Source organism: Dichomitus squalens, assembly GCF_000275845.1.
Source record: "Dichomitus squalens LYAD-421 SS1 unplaced genomic scaffold DICSQscaffold_2, whole genome shotgun sequence".
In the NCBI taxonomy this organism is placed as follows: domain Eukaryota; kingdom Fungi; phylum Basidiomycota; class Agaricomycetes; order Polyporales; family Polyporaceae; genus Dichomitus; species Dichomitus squalens.
The window spans coordinates 1,236,858-1,252,072 of record NW_006766884.1 but is presented as its reverse complement, the minus strand read 5'-3'; the positions used below and the strand labels follow the sequence as shown (position 1 = coordinate 1,252,072).

Genomic DNA, 15,215 nt, shown 5'->3' with positions numbered 1-15,215 from the left:
GACGTCGGAGCCTGATCGTGTGTGTTAGGTGGGCCGATGGACTAGGGGTGGCTCCCCTGGTCTCGTCGGTTCCACCGGCCCATGACAACGGCAACGGCTGTCTTTTTCTCTCGCCCTCGGAACATGCGGTAAGTTGGTTCCCATGTTTGTATGAGAGATCTCTTCCTGACGTCCACTGACTCAGGTCCGTTGGGAAAAATGTCGCCAGTCTACACAAGCACGGCTGAGTGTCACAATTGTACCAATGCGGACGTACACCGAGCACGCGAAGAGGTGAGTCGAACCACTCAGATCGTTATGCTCTCGCCGGCATGTTTAACGTCACCCAGGAACACTCTGACAGCACGTTGTCTACGCCTTCAAACGCTCCGGCCGCACGCTCGACGATTTTGGTGCTCAAGCAGTTATCGGTCATCTTTCTATGCTGTATGGTTAATGCGTCGTCCGCACATGTACTATCATTTCCAATCTAGTATATCCTTCAGTAGCCCTATCGAACAATGCTATCATGTGGTTCTGTTGAGTTGTCGATGTGCTTGTGCTCATGCGCTGTAGTGATATTCTCTGAGATGCTTATGATTTGTAATGGCGGGTCATCGTTTGTGTACATGTTACGCAATGACGTCATTGAGAGAACGTCGCGTTCGTGCGGAGGACTGATATAGCTGTATCAAAGTCGTTCTCGATCTCGTACCGCCAAATGGGCATCCACAAATCCCTTAGATCTTCAGCCATCCCTGCGGCGGTCGGTCCGTGGTGGTCGTAAACACTCCCGGCACGATGACTAGCTTCCCAAACCATTTGCGCTCTCGGCCGGCGTATAGTCGAGTAGGCTTCTAGGACGGACTGAGGCACGCATCGGATTAATCGATGATCAACACCAACGAGCGGGGGAAGTGACAAACCTGCAGGTTCTCGGTCTGCGTTCCCGGGTGACTGAGTAAGCGAACAAGTAGAAGCGCGTCCTCGAGGCCCGGTCCCACGCCAGCACCGAGGTGATGGAGCATACCGTGAGCCTGGAAAAATCATTCATTGTTGCGGGTTCATGAACGGTACTTCGATAACGGCCGACATACTGCATCTCCAAGAAGAGCCACGTGCCCCTTGCTGTAGGTTTCGAGCGGAGGGTGCACGACGTGGACAGACCAACGCACTGTCTTCTCCGGCATCAATTGGAGAAGCGTCGCCACGTCGACGCCCCATCCATCGAAGTCCTTCTGGATGTCTTCCCGAGACACTTGGTCGACCCAAGGAGTACCTTCCGGCAGGTTCTGGGACCCTATGGGAATGTCATACCTAGCCGAAAAAGCTGCGACGTTGATCTGTAGAATAGATGGAAAGCAGTGTATTTGTAAGTTTAGCCAACGCCGGAACCCTGTAGGATCTCAATGTCATACAAGCTCGCCGTTCTTGATGGGGACGACAATGGCATGCTGATATGGCGACGGGGGTTTCAGTTGGCGACATCAGCTTGGACTCGGAGCCAGCACACATCGACCGCTGACCTTGCTTGGCCCGACGAAGCACACCGGACGATCCGTCAATCTGGTCTTGAAACCAGCGGCCTCGAGCTGGGCGTATGGTATCAAACCACGATAGGCGACAGTATTGCTGAACGCAAGGTTGTGTCTCGGCGGTTCGCCGGCCTTGGCGACTACGAAGTGGCGCACCGCGCTCTTGATGCCGTCCGCGCCAAGAACAACATCCGTTTCATGCGTAGTGCCATCTATGAAGTGGACCAGAAGGCGATTCGGGTTCGTGGGCGATTCCGAGATGGAGGTGCAGCGTTTGTTGAAATGCGTGCTTTGCAGGTCTACGAGTTCGACCAGCGCATTGAGGAAGGCGGCACTGTTGCACCAAGGCGAGAAGAACCGAGTAGAGCCGTCAGCCTCGCGACACACGGTTGTAGGAAGCAAATAAGCCGAAAACCTCACCGGTGCATGCTGATGCTGGCATCTTCCGGGGCAGGTGGGTACTGAGTACAAGATTTTTGGATGTGAGTATTTCCGATTCCCACCGTGGAGAATATTCAGGCAGCTCCGAGTGATACGTACGTCATATACCAGCTCATGTTCCCCAAGGCCCGAATGGAACAGGAAACCTCTCGAGCCCAGGTCGTTCGAATTTATGTTCTGGAGAACCGCATCCAAGAGATCCATGGCGTTTAGGCTATGCACACCACTGGGCCCTACCGCGAGTTGGTTCGTTCACAATAAGGAGGACATGGGGATGAATGGATAAACGTACCCAAACCTATACCAGCCCCTATCTCAGCGAAGGCTGCCTAGAATACAGATGGAAGACAATACCTTCGTATGATAAATGAGCAAAGACCGTCTGACGCACCGCGGCTTCGAAGACTTGTACACTGATACCTGCCTTCTGAAGCGCAGCAGCGCATGCCAAGCCGCACACGCCACCACCAATGACGGCCACTTGGAAGTCTTTCTCAGATGCTTTAGACATGGAGGCTCGTGAGGATGAGTCGAGGTTGACAGAGTGGACTCGACACCCTCCCCCATTTGAGCAATTTCGAACGCTAGCTTCGTCTGCTGGAAAGCGTACGCTTCACGTCGGCGTAACTTGAACTTGCGTATGTACAAGCCGGCGGCATGTCGACAGCGTGAGACCCCATGGTCAGCCAGCTACTTAGTAAGTATGTATGTCGGTCGTGATCGCAGTCGACTCCTGTCGATTGAGGGAAAGAGCAGGTTTAGTAGGCGCTAATATCATAAGCAGACGAGGCGTCCCATAATGGCAGGCAGTGGCTTCTGGTCCTAACAAGGCCAAACAACGTATACTGAGCGAAGTCCGGACTAAGTAACAAGCTAGACTATTCCCAAATCTGCACAAACGGTGCAAAGCTTAGCTTCTCTTCCCCGCTCGCCTGACTTCAAATGTCTGCATTGAGGCTGCTGTGAGTGCAACAAGCATAGCGTGAGAAGAATTACGTGTGTTTCATTGCATATCCCATCGCCGCAGCCATGCACCGTATCTAGTAGGCCGTCCACGTCTGCCTCTCCTCCGACGGCCTCTTGACGAACTTTATTACAGACCCTCAGCAAGACCCTCAGCAAAATGCCGGCAGCACAGTGATTCTCCCTCTCCAGGACACCATTCCTCGCGCGTTCTTCGTACTGCGTGTCTGCAATGAAGTCCGTGCTCCTCATCGTTTACGGAGGAGAGCTCAAGCCCCGCACGCCGATAGACGCGAGAGTGGAACATGATGCTACTCCAAGAGGCTCGCTCCACGTGTTCGAACTGGCTAACGGCCTGCTCTTGAATATATAGTGATTGCCTGAAGCTGAATAGTGGCGGCGAACGTCAAACGAGGGTTCCCCTAGGGCGAAGCTATTCAGGCATTATTTTTGCAATACACTCTCATATCTTTCGGAGACAGCTGCCATGCCCACAATTGCCCGTGTAGTGAACGGAGAACTACAGGTAGTATAGGGCAAAAGCCACAGAGATTTTGAAAGTTTTCGAGTAGACCAATAGTTACCATACTACGTACTGCACAGTACCCATGCCGTTCTTATGACATCGCGCTACCACTTCGCACTTCGCAAGCTGCAAGGATTGGACGTGGTTTATGAGCGCATAGCATGGGGACAGGCCGTCTGCGGTCCGGACAGCCGAAGGGAGAGGGACGAGCGCCTGAGGGGTATAACTCCCTGCACGGTCACGATGACGGTGGGCCTCGCTCGAGCACGGTCGTCGCTACACTTCGTCCGCATCGCCCAGTACCGACGATGTTACTCGACACGCCCGCCGTCCCTCACCCTCCTCGGCAAGGAGTACCCCACAGACAGCACGACGAACATCACCTCCGCCATCGCAGACAAGGTCGGCCGCAACCTCTACACGGACCCCGCCCACCCGCTCGGCATCCTGCACGCCCTCGTCTCCTCCCACTTCCACGACTTCCGCTCGCACGTCGGCCTGCCCCCCGTCGTCACCCCCGCGCAGAACTTCGATGACCTCGGCTTCCCCCCAGACCACCCCGGCCGCGCCCCGACGGACAGCTACTACCTGAACCGGGACGCGATGCTCCGCACGCACACGTCCGCGCACGAGGTCGAGACGTTCGCGCGCGGCGAGCGCCGCTGGCTGCTCGCCGCGGACGTGTACCGCCGCGACGAGATCGACGCGTCGCACTACCCCGTCTTCCACCAGATGGAGGGCGCCCGCGTGTTCGGCGCCGACGAGGCGGGGCGCGCGGAGGTCGAAGCGGACAACGCGCGGCTCGAGCACCATCTTGCGCGGTCGAACATCGTCATCGAGGACGTGCCGCACATCTCGGCGACCAACCCGAGGCAGGAGGCGCACGACCCGGTCATGGCGGAGCTCGTCGCGAAGAACTTGAAGCTGTCGCTGAACAGTCTGATGTTGACGCTGTTCGGGGACAGAGGGGGTGTGAACGAGGACGAGCCGTTGCGCGTGAGGTGGATTGAGGCGTTCTTCCCGTTCACGACGCCGAGCTATGAGGTCGAGGTGTTCTTCCGCGGGAAGTGGCTGGAGATTCTGGGGTGCGGAGTTGTGCAGCAACGTACGCTAGACCGTGCCAGTAGGTGTATTCACACAATCCGTTCTCAGCGTATAAACTAACTTCCTATCACAGGGGTTCCTGATAGCATTAGCTGGGCTTTCGGTCTTGGGTTGGAGCGCATTGCTATGATCCTGTTCTCAATACCGGACATTCGCCTCTTCTGGTCACAAGATCCGCGCTTCGTTTCTCAATTCACGGCCGGCCAGATCAGCACCTTCAAGCCATACTCGAAATATCCTGCGTGCTACAAGGATGTCAGCTTCTGGCTGCCGGGGAGTGGTCTGCACGACAACGACTTCTGTGATTTGGTCCGGGATACTGTCGGCGACTTGGTACAAGACGTCGTGCTGGTAAGTGCACAGTCGCTGTATGCTATCCAGGAGCATTGTACTGAACGTGCAACAGATCGATGACTTCACACACCCAAAAACAAACCGGCGCAGTAAATGCTATCGCATAAACTACTGTTCCATGGACAGGTGAGCGGGCATGCGTATTCGTGGCAAATTGTATCCTGAATGCATAACGCGTAACGTAGATCACTGTCCAATGAGGAAGCGAATGAAGTCCACACGCAGGTCATCGCAAACCTCAAGGACAAGTTCGGAGTAGAGATACGTTAATTAGTAGTGGTTAATATACTATAATGGGGGCTCTACCACATCGCTCTACTCATCCTCCTGTCCATACACATCGGCGATGCAACGACGTGACATACCGAACTAACCCAACTTGTGAAGGAAGCGTGGACATGTCATGATGAGGTATCCTGGACGACGCCAACCTGCGCGGCGCGCAATACGCGGTCCTTGATCATGTAGCCGACCTTTTGGCACTCGAGCACGGTGCCAGGCTCCTTTCCAGGAATCGGCGCCTGGTAGAGGGCTTCGTGCCTATTGGGGTCAAACTTTTCCCCAGTGGGGTCGAAGGGCTTGACGTGGTGCTTGAAGAGGGTGTGAAGGAGTAACCGCTGGGTCGCCTCGACACCCTCGTAGAGGTCTCGTAAGTGCGCATCAGCGCCCTTCTCTGCGGGTGTGTCGGAGGATTGTGATGATGACGAGGAAGCGTCAGCGGATTGTGGTGGGGGGGCGAGGGCGGATTTTGGGATGGACTTCAACGCCAGGGAGAGGACGTCGATCGTCTCGAGGAGGTCGCCAGCGAAGCGGGTGATAGCGAAGTCGCGGGCTTGCTCCTTTTCTCTCGCAGCGTTGCGCTGGAGGTTGAGGAAGTCGGCCTGGAGGTACCGTAACCGGCTCTACAAAGGGAGGTCAGCACCTGACCAGCATACGACCGAAGTGGGCAGCGAGCACAGAGACACTGACCATACAGTCAGCTACTTTTGCCTCCTCCTCCTTCAGCTTCTTCCCGAGTTCTGCCTCTACAGACACCTCTACCTCGTCCTTCTCGGTCTCCTCAGCCGGTATAGGGTCCTGCGCGTTCTTCGTCTGGTCTGAGTAATAGCGTGACCTCATCGTGCCGACTGCGGCTCTCCTGCTCACGGCGTTCAGCGAAGAACGCGCGAGTGTGCGCGACGACAGCGCGCCAGTGGCCGAGCGGAAGGCCTGGACTGCATGGATGTTGAACATGGCGGGGGACGAGAGAGAAAGGGTAGCGGACGGAGACGGTCGGACGGTGGACTCAGATGACGGAGGTGAGCAAGACGCTGGCCAGGGCCGCTGGCAGACCCTCGTCTCTTCTTGGAAATTTTGGGCGAGCAGCCCACGTGACAGCATAAGCTGGCAGGATGCTCGACGTCTTCATAGGTCGCTACTGACTCGGCCAACCCACTGGGGACCAGGGCCTCTTGTCACACACCACCACGACGCGCACGCAGAACGCGAACAAAGTCGCAGTGTTTGCAGTAGAAAACTGCCCACGCGCGAGCAGAACGAGGCGACACGGGACTCCGAAGACGCGACCGATAGCGCGCTACGCGTTCTCCCCCGCCTGCCCCTAAAGGGAATTCGAGATGCGGCGATTCCTGCAGGCTGCTGCATATCGCCCTCTCTCCTCCCTCCATCACCTCCGGACCATGGCCACCAACGCAAAGGTCATCGATGGGACCGCCATCGCAAAGTATGTCGCCCTTGGCGCCCCCCGCGCTAATCTCAGGCGCTGACCGACGCGATCCGCACAGATCCATCCGCGACGAGGTCGCGGGCAGGATCAAGACCCTGCAGTCCCAGTATCCCCGCTTCAAGCCGCAGCTCGCTATCATACAGGCCGGCGCGCGTCCGGACTCGTCTGTGTACGTGCGCATGAAGGCGAAGGCCGCGGAGGAGGTCGGCATCCACTTCAAGCACGTCCAGGTCCCGGAGGAGGCGGAGGTGTCCGACATCGTCGACATCGTCCAGAAGCTCAACGACGACGAGACCATCAGCGGCATCCTCGTACAGCTTCCGCTTGGCTCCCATGTGGGCGCGGACGGCGAGCGGACCGTCACTGAGGCCGTGAGCCCCGAGAAGGACGTCGATGGGTACGTGTACAATGCGTTTTCTCGCGGACTATGTCGCGCCGTCTGCGCGTGCACCCCGCTTGACAACCCAGAGATTGTGTGTGCAGATAACGCATCCCCGTGCGAGCCCGCACATGTGCCTCCGTTCAGCTTGAATCACCTCGAGGCGCCTGCGCTCACGCGACGTAAAGCTAAATGCTGACTAGTGTCGTGTTTACCTCAGGTTCCATGCATACAATATCGGCCATCTTTCCTCGCGTGCTTCGGATCCTCTCTTCGCCCCATGCACGCCCACTGGTGTTATTCGTCTTTTGGATTCCACCGGAGTCTCGATCGCTGGTTCTCGCGCCGTGGTCCTCGGCCGGAGCGACATCGTTGGCAGCCCGGTCGCTGCCATGCTCAGGCACCGCGACGCTACCGTGACCCAATGCCACAGTCGGACACAGAACCTACCTGAGATTGTACGAGCTCGTTTGCCATCTGCACGTCGCCTGACTGGCTCGCTAACTAATTGCTTCTCATGCTCAGGTCAAACAAGCTGATATCGTTGTGTCTGCCATTGGCAAGCCGCAGTTCGTCCACGGTTCATGGCTGAAGTCGGGCGCCGTCGTCATCGACGTTGGCACGAACTACATCCCAGGTGCGCATGCATTATTTAAAACGAATCGCCTTATGCTCATGCACAAGTCGCAGACGCCACGAAGAAATCAGGCCAACGCCTCGTCGGCGATGTAGACTACGAGTCTGCGGCCGCTGTGGCGTCCCACATCACGCCCGTCCCCGGAGGCGTCGGTCCCATGACCGTCGCAGTGCTTATGTCGAACACGCTCAGGGCGGCAGAACGCCTGTGGGAGCAGCAGCGCAATCTACGCGTGAAACCTCTCAAGCTCAACATCCTTGAGAAGGTTCCCAGTGACATCGAGATCTCCGAAGCCCAGACGCCCAAGCCTGTCGCGACGCTCGCGCACGAGATCGGTATCCGTGCCAATGAGCTCGAGAGCTATGGAAAGTACAAGGCCAAGGTCGAGCTGAGCATCCTCGACCGTCTGGCGCATCGCAAGGACGGCAAGTACATCGTCATTTCTGGGTATGTTTGCTTTAGCCGCAGCCCGTTACAATCGCTGAAGTTATTTCAGAATCACGCCCACCCCTCTTGGTGAGGGCAAGTCGACAACAACGATTGGCCTTGCGCAGGCTCTCGGTGCGCACTTGGGCCGTCCTGCATTTGCGTGTGTTCGTCAGCCCAGTCAAGGACCCACCTTCGGTATAAAGGGCGGTGCCGCCGGTGGAGGCTACAGTCAGGTCATCCCGATGGACGAGGTGAGTAGCTATAGCGGACGAGGAGTGAACTTCGCTGATACCCCACTTCTAGTTCAACCTGCATCTCACTGGTGATATCCACGCCGTGACTGCAGCAAACAACCTTCTCGCGGCTGCGCTGGACGCGCGTATGTTCCATGAAGCTACCCAGTCAGACAAGGTGCCCAGGATTGCGGTTCGGTAGACCTGTGATCACCACTGACCTCTGAATACCGTAGGCCTTGTATAGCCGTCTCGTCCCCGCGAAGAAGGGCAAGCGCGAGTTCGCCCCTCTGATGCTCAAGCGCCTCAAGAAGCTCGCCATCGACAAGACCAAACCCGACGACCTCACTCCCGAGGAGATCAACCGCTTCGCCCGTCTAGACGTCGACCCCGAAACGATCACTTGGAACCGCGTCGTCGACGTGAACGACCGCCACCTCCGTAAGATCACCATCGGCCAGAACCCCACGGAGCAGGGCCACTCGCGTGTCACCGGCTTCGACATCTCCGTCGCGTCCGAGTGCATGGCCGTCCTCGCGCTCACGACAGACCTGGCGGACATGCGCGAGCGTCTGGGCGCGATGGTCGTTGCGACGAGCAAACGCGGCGAGCCCATCACTGCGGACGACCTCGGTGTTGGAGGCGCGCTCGCTGTTCTCATGAAGGACGCGATCAAGCCTAACCTCATGCAGACGCTGGAGGGCACCCCTGTCTTTGTCCACGCCGGCCCCTTCGCGAACATCGCACACGGCAACTCGTCTATTCTTGCCGATCGCGTCGCGCTCAAGCTTGCGGGTACGGAGGAGGGCGACTCCTCCGACCGCGTCGGCTACGTCCTCACGGAGGGTGGCTTCGGGGCGGACATGGGCATGGAGAAGTTCTGCAACATTAAGTGCCGTGTGAGCGGCCTCAAGCCCGACGCCACCATCATCGTCGCGACGACTCGCGCGCTGAAGATGCACGGGGGAGGTCCCGACGTCACCCCCGGCAAGCCCCTTTCCGACACGTACACCAAGGAAGACCTTGTTACGCTCAAGGAGGGCACCAAGAACCTCGCGAAGCACATTCAGAACGCGCGCAAATTTGGCCTGAAGGTCATCGTCGCTATCAACCAGTTCGCGTAAGTGTCATCATCGAACGCGCTCGTTCTGGCAGATATCTCATGCGGTCGTCTTCAGCTCTGATACCCCGGCCGAGCTTGAGCTTGTCAGGCAGGAGTCGTTGGCCGCAGGCGCCGATGCCGCTGTGGTTAGCAACCACTGGGCCAAGGGTGGTGCCGGCGCGCGCGATCTCGCGGAGGCTGTCATCGCGACCTGCGAGGGCGAATCTAACTTCAGGTTCCTCTATGACCTCGACCTCCCCATCGAGAAGAAGATTGAAATCATCTCGAAGGAAATCTATGGTGCCGACGGCATCGAGCTCAGCGAGCTCGCCCAGAAGCAGGTCGAGACTTACACCCGTCAGGGCTACGGCAACCTTCCCAGTACGTGGCCCCTTCCGTCCCCGTTCATGCAACTTCGGTAGTTTACTGACGCCGGATTGCACACAGTCTGCATGGCAAAGACTCAGTACTCGTTCTCGCACGACCCGAAGCTCAAGGGCGTCCCGACGGGCTTCACGATCCCGATCCGCGCCGTCCGCCTCTCCGCCGGCGCAGGCTTCCTCTACCCCATCCTCGGCGATATGCAGACCATGCCCGGTCTTGGCACACGGCCGGGCTTCTGGGAGGTCGGACTTGACCCTGAGACGGGCCGTGTCGTCGGCCTCTTCTAAAGGCAATCCTCGGGCCCCTCCCATCTAGATGCATTGTCTTCACCAGATAGGCCTCTAGTGCAGAACCGACCACCCAGCGATGCGCTGCATACCGTTCAACACGGCAGATAGCGGGAGTTCAACACCGTCCCGTGACGCGATTGTGTTGTGTTGCCTAGATTCCAAGGGCTCTGCGGAGACAAGAGCAGCGCCGAGAAGCGCCGAGAAGTGGCGAGGTGAGGCGAGGTCGGATTTCTGGGGTTGAATATTAGGGTTCTCAGATGGAGTCGATGCTCTGCTGTTGTAGTGAAGCATGCTTTATATCTTCACAACATCCAACTGTTCATATACCAGGCAACGATCTCAACGATCTGACGCAATAGATACAACAATTTCAAGCAGTCCAGCGCCACTGTATTCGGCACTCAGTTTGCGATCTTCCGAGCTCCCGGGAACCGAGGTGTCGGAATACTCTGAGGTGTCTGAGCGAAGCCAGGGAATTTGAAGGCGGTGGTTGGCGCGAGCGACCCGCCCTGGTGGTCAGATGTGATGTTGTTGTCGACCGCGGTCACCCCGCGGTTGTAAGTGTTGCCCTTCAGGTCGACGTAGGAGAACACGTTCGAGTTCGTGCCGTTGCCGGTGTTACCAGTGGAGGCCTCTGTGAAGAAGCCGGCTGTTGCGGTGTGAGCACTGAGTACTGATTGCTCATGGTAAGTCTAACTCAGGGAACGTACTTGCGGTCTGGTGGTTCTTGATTGTGGAACCGAGGATGAATGGTGCGGGTTGGGATACGCGGTTGAGCGAATGGTCAAACGTGGCGACGACTGCGGACGTAATGAAGTCAGAGGTAGATAGATACCTGGGAAATCACAGTGGGCTTACATTGAGAACCATCGGGGGAAAGGACGGTGAAGTTGATAATAAGCGGGTATGAGAACTCGTCCACTAGCGTCGGCACTCCATTGTGCGTCGAGAGGAACGATCCCTTTGCACTCTGATTCACGATCTACAGGGACGTCAACGTCTGTTCCCAAAGGGCTTACGCATATGAGAGCTCGTTGATACCTGGATGAAGGTGTTGTCAAGATAGTTCTGAGTGTTCGAGTACTCGAGGTTCTGGCTCCACACGACGTGTGTGGTCTGGCCGCTTCCGCTCGTAATCTCAGCCTCTATGTGGATGTTACGCGTCGCCGCGACCGTGACGTTCACGTCGCCATTGGCACCGACGCTCCCGGTAGTGTTCGTGACCGCGAAGTCGTCCGCATCGTAACGGGTGATCTTGCCGGTGGTCGGCTTGCCAGACGGATCGGTGACGACCTGGAGGCTGCCCGAGACGAACCAGTTCTGGTTGATCGTGTGGTCGTCTTCCGCGGAGACGACGTCGAGGCTGATGTTGTGCGGCTGGCCGTCGGTCAGCACGGGAACGAATGGCGTGAGGTCGAGGAAGTAGGTGGGGAGGTCGATCGCGCCGTAGGATGTGATCGGCCTCCATGCTGTAGGGACGATACCCCCAGTGAAAATCACGGCGTACCTGACACGGCTTTAGCGAGTTGGTTCGAGGGGGATGAGGGGCACACCTACGGGAACGCTACGCCGGCAACCTGCCCGTCGACCAACAGGCGGACTTCACGGAAAGGACCGCCTCCGAAGGTAGTACCGCTTGGGAGGTCGCCCAGGAACTCGTTGGCCGTGTTGAAGTACTGGAAGTGACTGGATGTTAGTCGACACTGACATGCATGCGCGCGCATGTACCAACCCAGAACTCCTCGTTCCCGTTGCCCGAGGCGTACAGCTCAGCAAAAATCTGTACGGCGTTTGGGGGCACTGTGACATTCAGCTGCATGATAGAGGTCAGCTCCGGTAACGATCGATGTCGTGCACAGGACACCCACAGAGAATGTGGGGGGCACCGATGCATCATTTCCGGTGTTGTTCGCAAGGGTGGACACTGGTATAATGACATCCGCCTTGGGCGCGGGCGGATGTGCGGCTGAAGACGCAAAGAAAGTGGCATGCAGGGTGGCTGCAGTACATATGATCAACAGCCAGTGCATTCACTGGTACAAGTGACCTACTCGCGTACTGCCCGTCCAGACCTGTCTCGAGCAAGTTGTCAAGCTGGAGGATGAAAGTTCCGTTCTTCGCGAAAAGTGGAGTGTAACGTGTCACGTCCTTCAGGTAGGTCCAGATGATACCGTCGCCGCGAGTAGGTTCAGGCGTCGACGTACGCCAGACTAGAACAAAACTTATTGAGCTTCATTCGCGAAGGGAGCGTCACTTTGCGATTCACTCTCGACATTTTGGAAGGTGAAGATACCTGAACATTGCGTCAGTCAGTCATGCACTTACTGCCTTCTGATCCGGACTTACCTAGACGATCGAACTGTGTACCGTTCGAGGTTACCGTGAAGTTCAGGCTGATGCCAGCCCAAGACCCGACTGGACCGCAATCCGTGGGAGGTCTGGGCCCATGGATGTTATTTTTGACTGCCATTTCGCGCCAGCCCGTATGCCCGGACTCACGTATATTCCACTACTTCAGCCCTGCAAAGCAAAGTTGCCTGTAGTCATGCCGTTATCCTGTACTCTATTCGACACGAGTACTCACGCTCCAAACGAGTTTCCGAACGTACGCCTGTCGACAGACCGGTCAGATCAAGACCATATATCATGGCACGCATGTCTGGAAACTGAGACCTCATACGCACTGGAGGATTTGAACGGTGCATTGCTTAGCGTCCTTAGGGAGAGGGGGCGGCTGGGCGACCTGGAAGTCGACGAGCACTGCCGCTCGCACCGCAGCCGTCGCGACCGCTAAGCCCGCCAACAGCTTCGCGAACATGTTGCACAACGCGATTCCTTAGAGCTGGACGGACGAATGGAAGGCTGAACCCGAACGGGGGACTGACGGGAGGGCCAGCGAGGACACGGAACGTCATCTCGAAAACGCGACGCGGACTTTATAGCCGTGCGCGAGTGATGAGAACAGTCCAGGGACCGAAATTCTTGACGGGAACGCGCGAGATTGCGTCGTGCACGCGGGCCATGTGGTGCGCGATGGGAGTACGCGTTCGCTGTTGTCGCAATTATAGCCTGTCGCGCAGAACTCGTCATTGCCGAATTCATCGTGCAGTGTGCACTGCTCGGGGGGCGGTGCTTAGATAGACTCGGAGATTTGTTATAGGACTATGTACACATCACGAAAGCAGATGTCTTGGAGAAGGAGAAGGGATGAGAACGGTACCTGGAGGACACTCTCCGAACCTGATTCCGTTGGCGCTTCGAGTCGAAGGATCCCGCTGCCAGTTGCCTCATCGTGCGGTTGCTACCTGGAACCTGGACAAGAGCGACGAACACACCACGAACAGCGATGCCCAGGACGTAGCAGGAGCTGTCCCATCAGGTATGCGATGAATAGATATCGAGTCATGCAGACAGCGGTACATATACATGGGTGAGGTCTTCTGCGTGCCCGCATCGCTCGTGCAACGAAAGGAGTGTCGTAAGATCAGGACTATATGTCCACCGCCGTCTATCCACCCGTCTCTGCACCCCGAGCCTGCGCCCACAAGAACACCCCACATTCATCTGCATCCCTCGCCTTCCAACACAACCTTCCATCCACAGCGATGCCGCGGACCTAGAGCTCGTGATTGAAGATTTCCTCCGAGGTCGTCCTGCGCAAACCGTCCCGCTCCTCAGCAGGCGGACGACGATCGCCGTACAGCCCGCCCTCGGGGTCTTCTGGGAACTCCGTCGTCGACTCGCTCCGTTGGGAGTACGTCTCCGCATCCGCGGCCGCCGACCGCCGCTTCTTCGACTTCTTCCTCCTCCCCGAGCCCTCCTCCTGCGCAGCGTACGCGTCCTCCGTCCGCGCCCATCTGTCCTTCTTGTCCTTCTTCCCCTTCTTCGCCGCCTTCTTCGTAGGGGGCAGCGCGTCGTCGAAGTTGGCGGGGTAGCGCCACCGCCCAGAACCCTGCGTGGCCGTGCTCGCCGCGTCGCCGTTCTGCCCGTAGTACCGCTCCTCGCTCGGGTCCCAGAACTCGCCGTTCGGGCCGCGCGCGCGCGTGGCGTTGTTCTCCTCGGAGAGATCGATGGAGGAGCCGCCGACCTCGCCCTCTGCGTACGGCTGGTTCTCGAGCGCCGAGTGAGGGAGGCGTTCGTTGTAGCGGTTGGCCCATTGCGAGCGGCGCTCCTTGCGCTTGATCTCGGAGGTGTCGATGAGGCCCCACTTCTGGGCCCATTTCGGCGTGCGACGGTGGGTCTTGTTGTTCCGGATATTCTGTTGACATTCGAGCGATCAGTACCAGTCGTGAATGCTGCGCGATAGAGACCGGACGGTCCCGAGCGCACCTGGATGTAGAAGTTGTGGGCGTGCCCTGTGCAGGGGGACAAAATTCCGTGTAAGCCAGGAAAGCGGGATGGCGAGGAGGGACGCACCGGGTATGTACCCGCAAATAGTCAACACCAAATTAAGCCAGAAATCCGTCCCGATCCCAAACCGTGCGGCCACAGCTACATATTCCGATGAGCTTCAATCGATATTCCAATCTAAGAACATAGTAGAACGGCACCTAGTGGCGGCAGCAGAGTCCCAAGAATGAAGAGCAAGACGGCATAGCCATGATGTCTCCGAGGCTTCAGGTCAATTTGGAACGAACGCACGCGGTCGGTAGGCATGTTGCGTGACGGATATGAAAGGTGGCGGCACTGTCGTAGAATAAGACTCAGAGGAGTCGCAGCCCTTGTAGGGCGAGCGTAAAGGCGGCGCCGAGAGGGGCACTGGGCGAGATCGGAGCAATGAGTACAGAGTTAAAGGCGTTGCGGTTGAGCGCTCGGAGTCCCCTGGCGTACGTGCCTTGAGCGTCTATTCGGCTCGGGACGCCCGCTGCGCTGATATTCGGCGCTTGGCATCCGGATAGCTGCGCCTTGGCTGCGTCCATACATAGCGATTAGACCGTACGGACATTCATGAGCGGTGTACAGCAATATGTACAGTGCTTTCTCGCGTTGGACGGATATCAATGAAGCTGTAGCGCCGCTTCTCATGTCCAGTGAAGGAAGAACCAAAAGAACACAGCAGGCCCGTCGACGACAATGCTAGATGTAACTACTGTACGTGCTACTAACACGACCATGATAAGAAAGACATGCACA

At 57.5% G+C, this 15,215-nt stretch overlaps 7 protein-coding genes across 7 annotated transcripts; 3 read left to right on the top strand and 4 right to left on the bottom strand.

Annotated features, from left to right (window-relative positions):
- Positions 1-198: 198 nt before the first annotated feature.
- On the top strand, positions 199-473 carry DICSQDRAFT_143413 (uncharacterized protein; the record flags this gene model as incomplete). The annotated part of the gene is made up of 2 exons (XM_007361257.1): positions 199-273; positions 330-473. The coding sequence occupies 2 exons, from the start codon at positions 199-201 to the stop codon at positions 471-473; spliced, it is 219 nt and encodes a 72-aa protein (XP_007361319.1).
- A 111-nt stretch (positions 474-584) lies between these two features.
- On the bottom strand, positions 585-2,466 carry DICSQDRAFT_97807 (salicylate hydroxylase; the record flags this gene model as incomplete). The annotated part of the gene is made up of 9 exons (XM_007361256.1): positions 585-846; positions 906-1,016; positions 1,077-1,322; positions 1,398-1,433; positions 1,506-1,848; positions 1,935-1,975; positions 2,055-2,188; positions 2,248-2,280; positions 2,343-2,466. The coding sequence occupies 9 exons, from the start codon at positions 2,464-2,466 to the stop codon at positions 625-627; spliced, it is 1,290 nt and encodes a 429-aa protein (XP_007361318.1). The 3' UTR covers positions 585-624.
- A 1,221-nt stretch (positions 2,467-3,687) lies between these two features.
- Positions 3,688-5,172, top strand: DICSQDRAFT_165753 (phenylalanyl-tRNA synthetase; the record flags this gene model as incomplete). Its single annotated transcript, XM_007361255.1, has 4 exons — positions 3,688-4,567; positions 4,622-4,899; positions 4,955-5,028; positions 5,088-5,172. 4 exons carry the CDS (start codon positions 3,688-3,690, stop codon positions 5,170-5,172), a joined length of 1,317 nt encoding a protein of 438 aa, XP_007361317.1.
- A 140-nt stretch (positions 5,173-5,312) lies between these two features.
- DICSQDRAFT_15014 (GrpE-domain-containing protein) lies at positions 5,313-6,117 on the bottom strand (the record flags this gene model as incomplete). The annotated part of the gene is made up of 2 exons (XM_007361254.1): positions 5,313-5,804; positions 5,872-6,117. Coding segments are annotated over 2 exons (738 nt in total), but the record flags the coding sequence as incomplete, so codon positions are not given.
- A 464-nt stretch (positions 6,118-6,581) lies between these two features.
- DICSQDRAFT_124115 (C-1-tetrahydrofolate synthase) lies at positions 6,582-10,079 on the top strand (the record flags this gene model as incomplete). Its single annotated transcript, XM_007361253.1, has 10 exons — positions 6,582-6,625; positions 6,687-7,025; positions 7,228-7,465; positions 7,533-7,644; positions 7,698-8,091; positions 8,141-8,324; positions 8,377-8,484; positions 8,543-9,426; positions 9,485-9,789; positions 9,856-10,079. The coding sequence occupies 10 exons, from the start codon at positions 6,582-6,584 to the stop codon at positions 10,077-10,079; spliced, it is 2,832 nt and encodes a 943-aa protein (XP_007361315.1).
- Positions 10,080-10,483: 404 nt separating this feature from the next.
- On the bottom strand, positions 10,484-12,945 carry DICSQDRAFT_177432 (uncharacterized protein; the record flags this gene model as incomplete). Its single annotated transcript, XM_007361252.1, has 13 exons — positions 12,767-12,945; positions 12,667-12,693; positions 12,582-12,602; positions 12,429-12,520; positions 12,349-12,375; positions 12,134-12,292; positions 11,951-12,081; positions 11,815-11,895; positions 11,640-11,758; positions 11,124-11,589; positions 10,941-11,064; positions 10,793-10,882; positions 10,484-10,731 (listed from the first exon to the last, which is right to left on the bottom strand). Exons 1-13 carry the CDS (start codon positions 12,898-12,900, stop codon positions 10,484-10,486), a joined length of 1,719 nt encoding a protein of 572 aa, XP_007361314.1. The 5' UTR covers positions 12,901-12,945.
- A 506-nt stretch (positions 12,946-13,451) lies between these two features.
- On the bottom strand, positions 13,452-14,863 carry DICSQDRAFT_78106 (uncharacterized protein). Its single transcript, XM_007361251.1, has 4 exons — positions 14,633-14,863; positions 14,499-14,573; positions 14,412-14,437; positions 13,452-14,340 (listed from the first exon to the last, which is right to left on the bottom strand). The coding sequence occupies exons 1-4, from the start codon at positions 14,736-14,738 to the stop codon at positions 13,699-13,701; spliced, it is 849 nt and encodes a 282-aa protein (XP_007361313.1). The 5' UTR covers positions 14,739-14,863; the 3' UTR covers positions 13,452-13,698.
- Between the last annotated feature and the right edge of the window lie 352 nt (positions 14,864-15,215).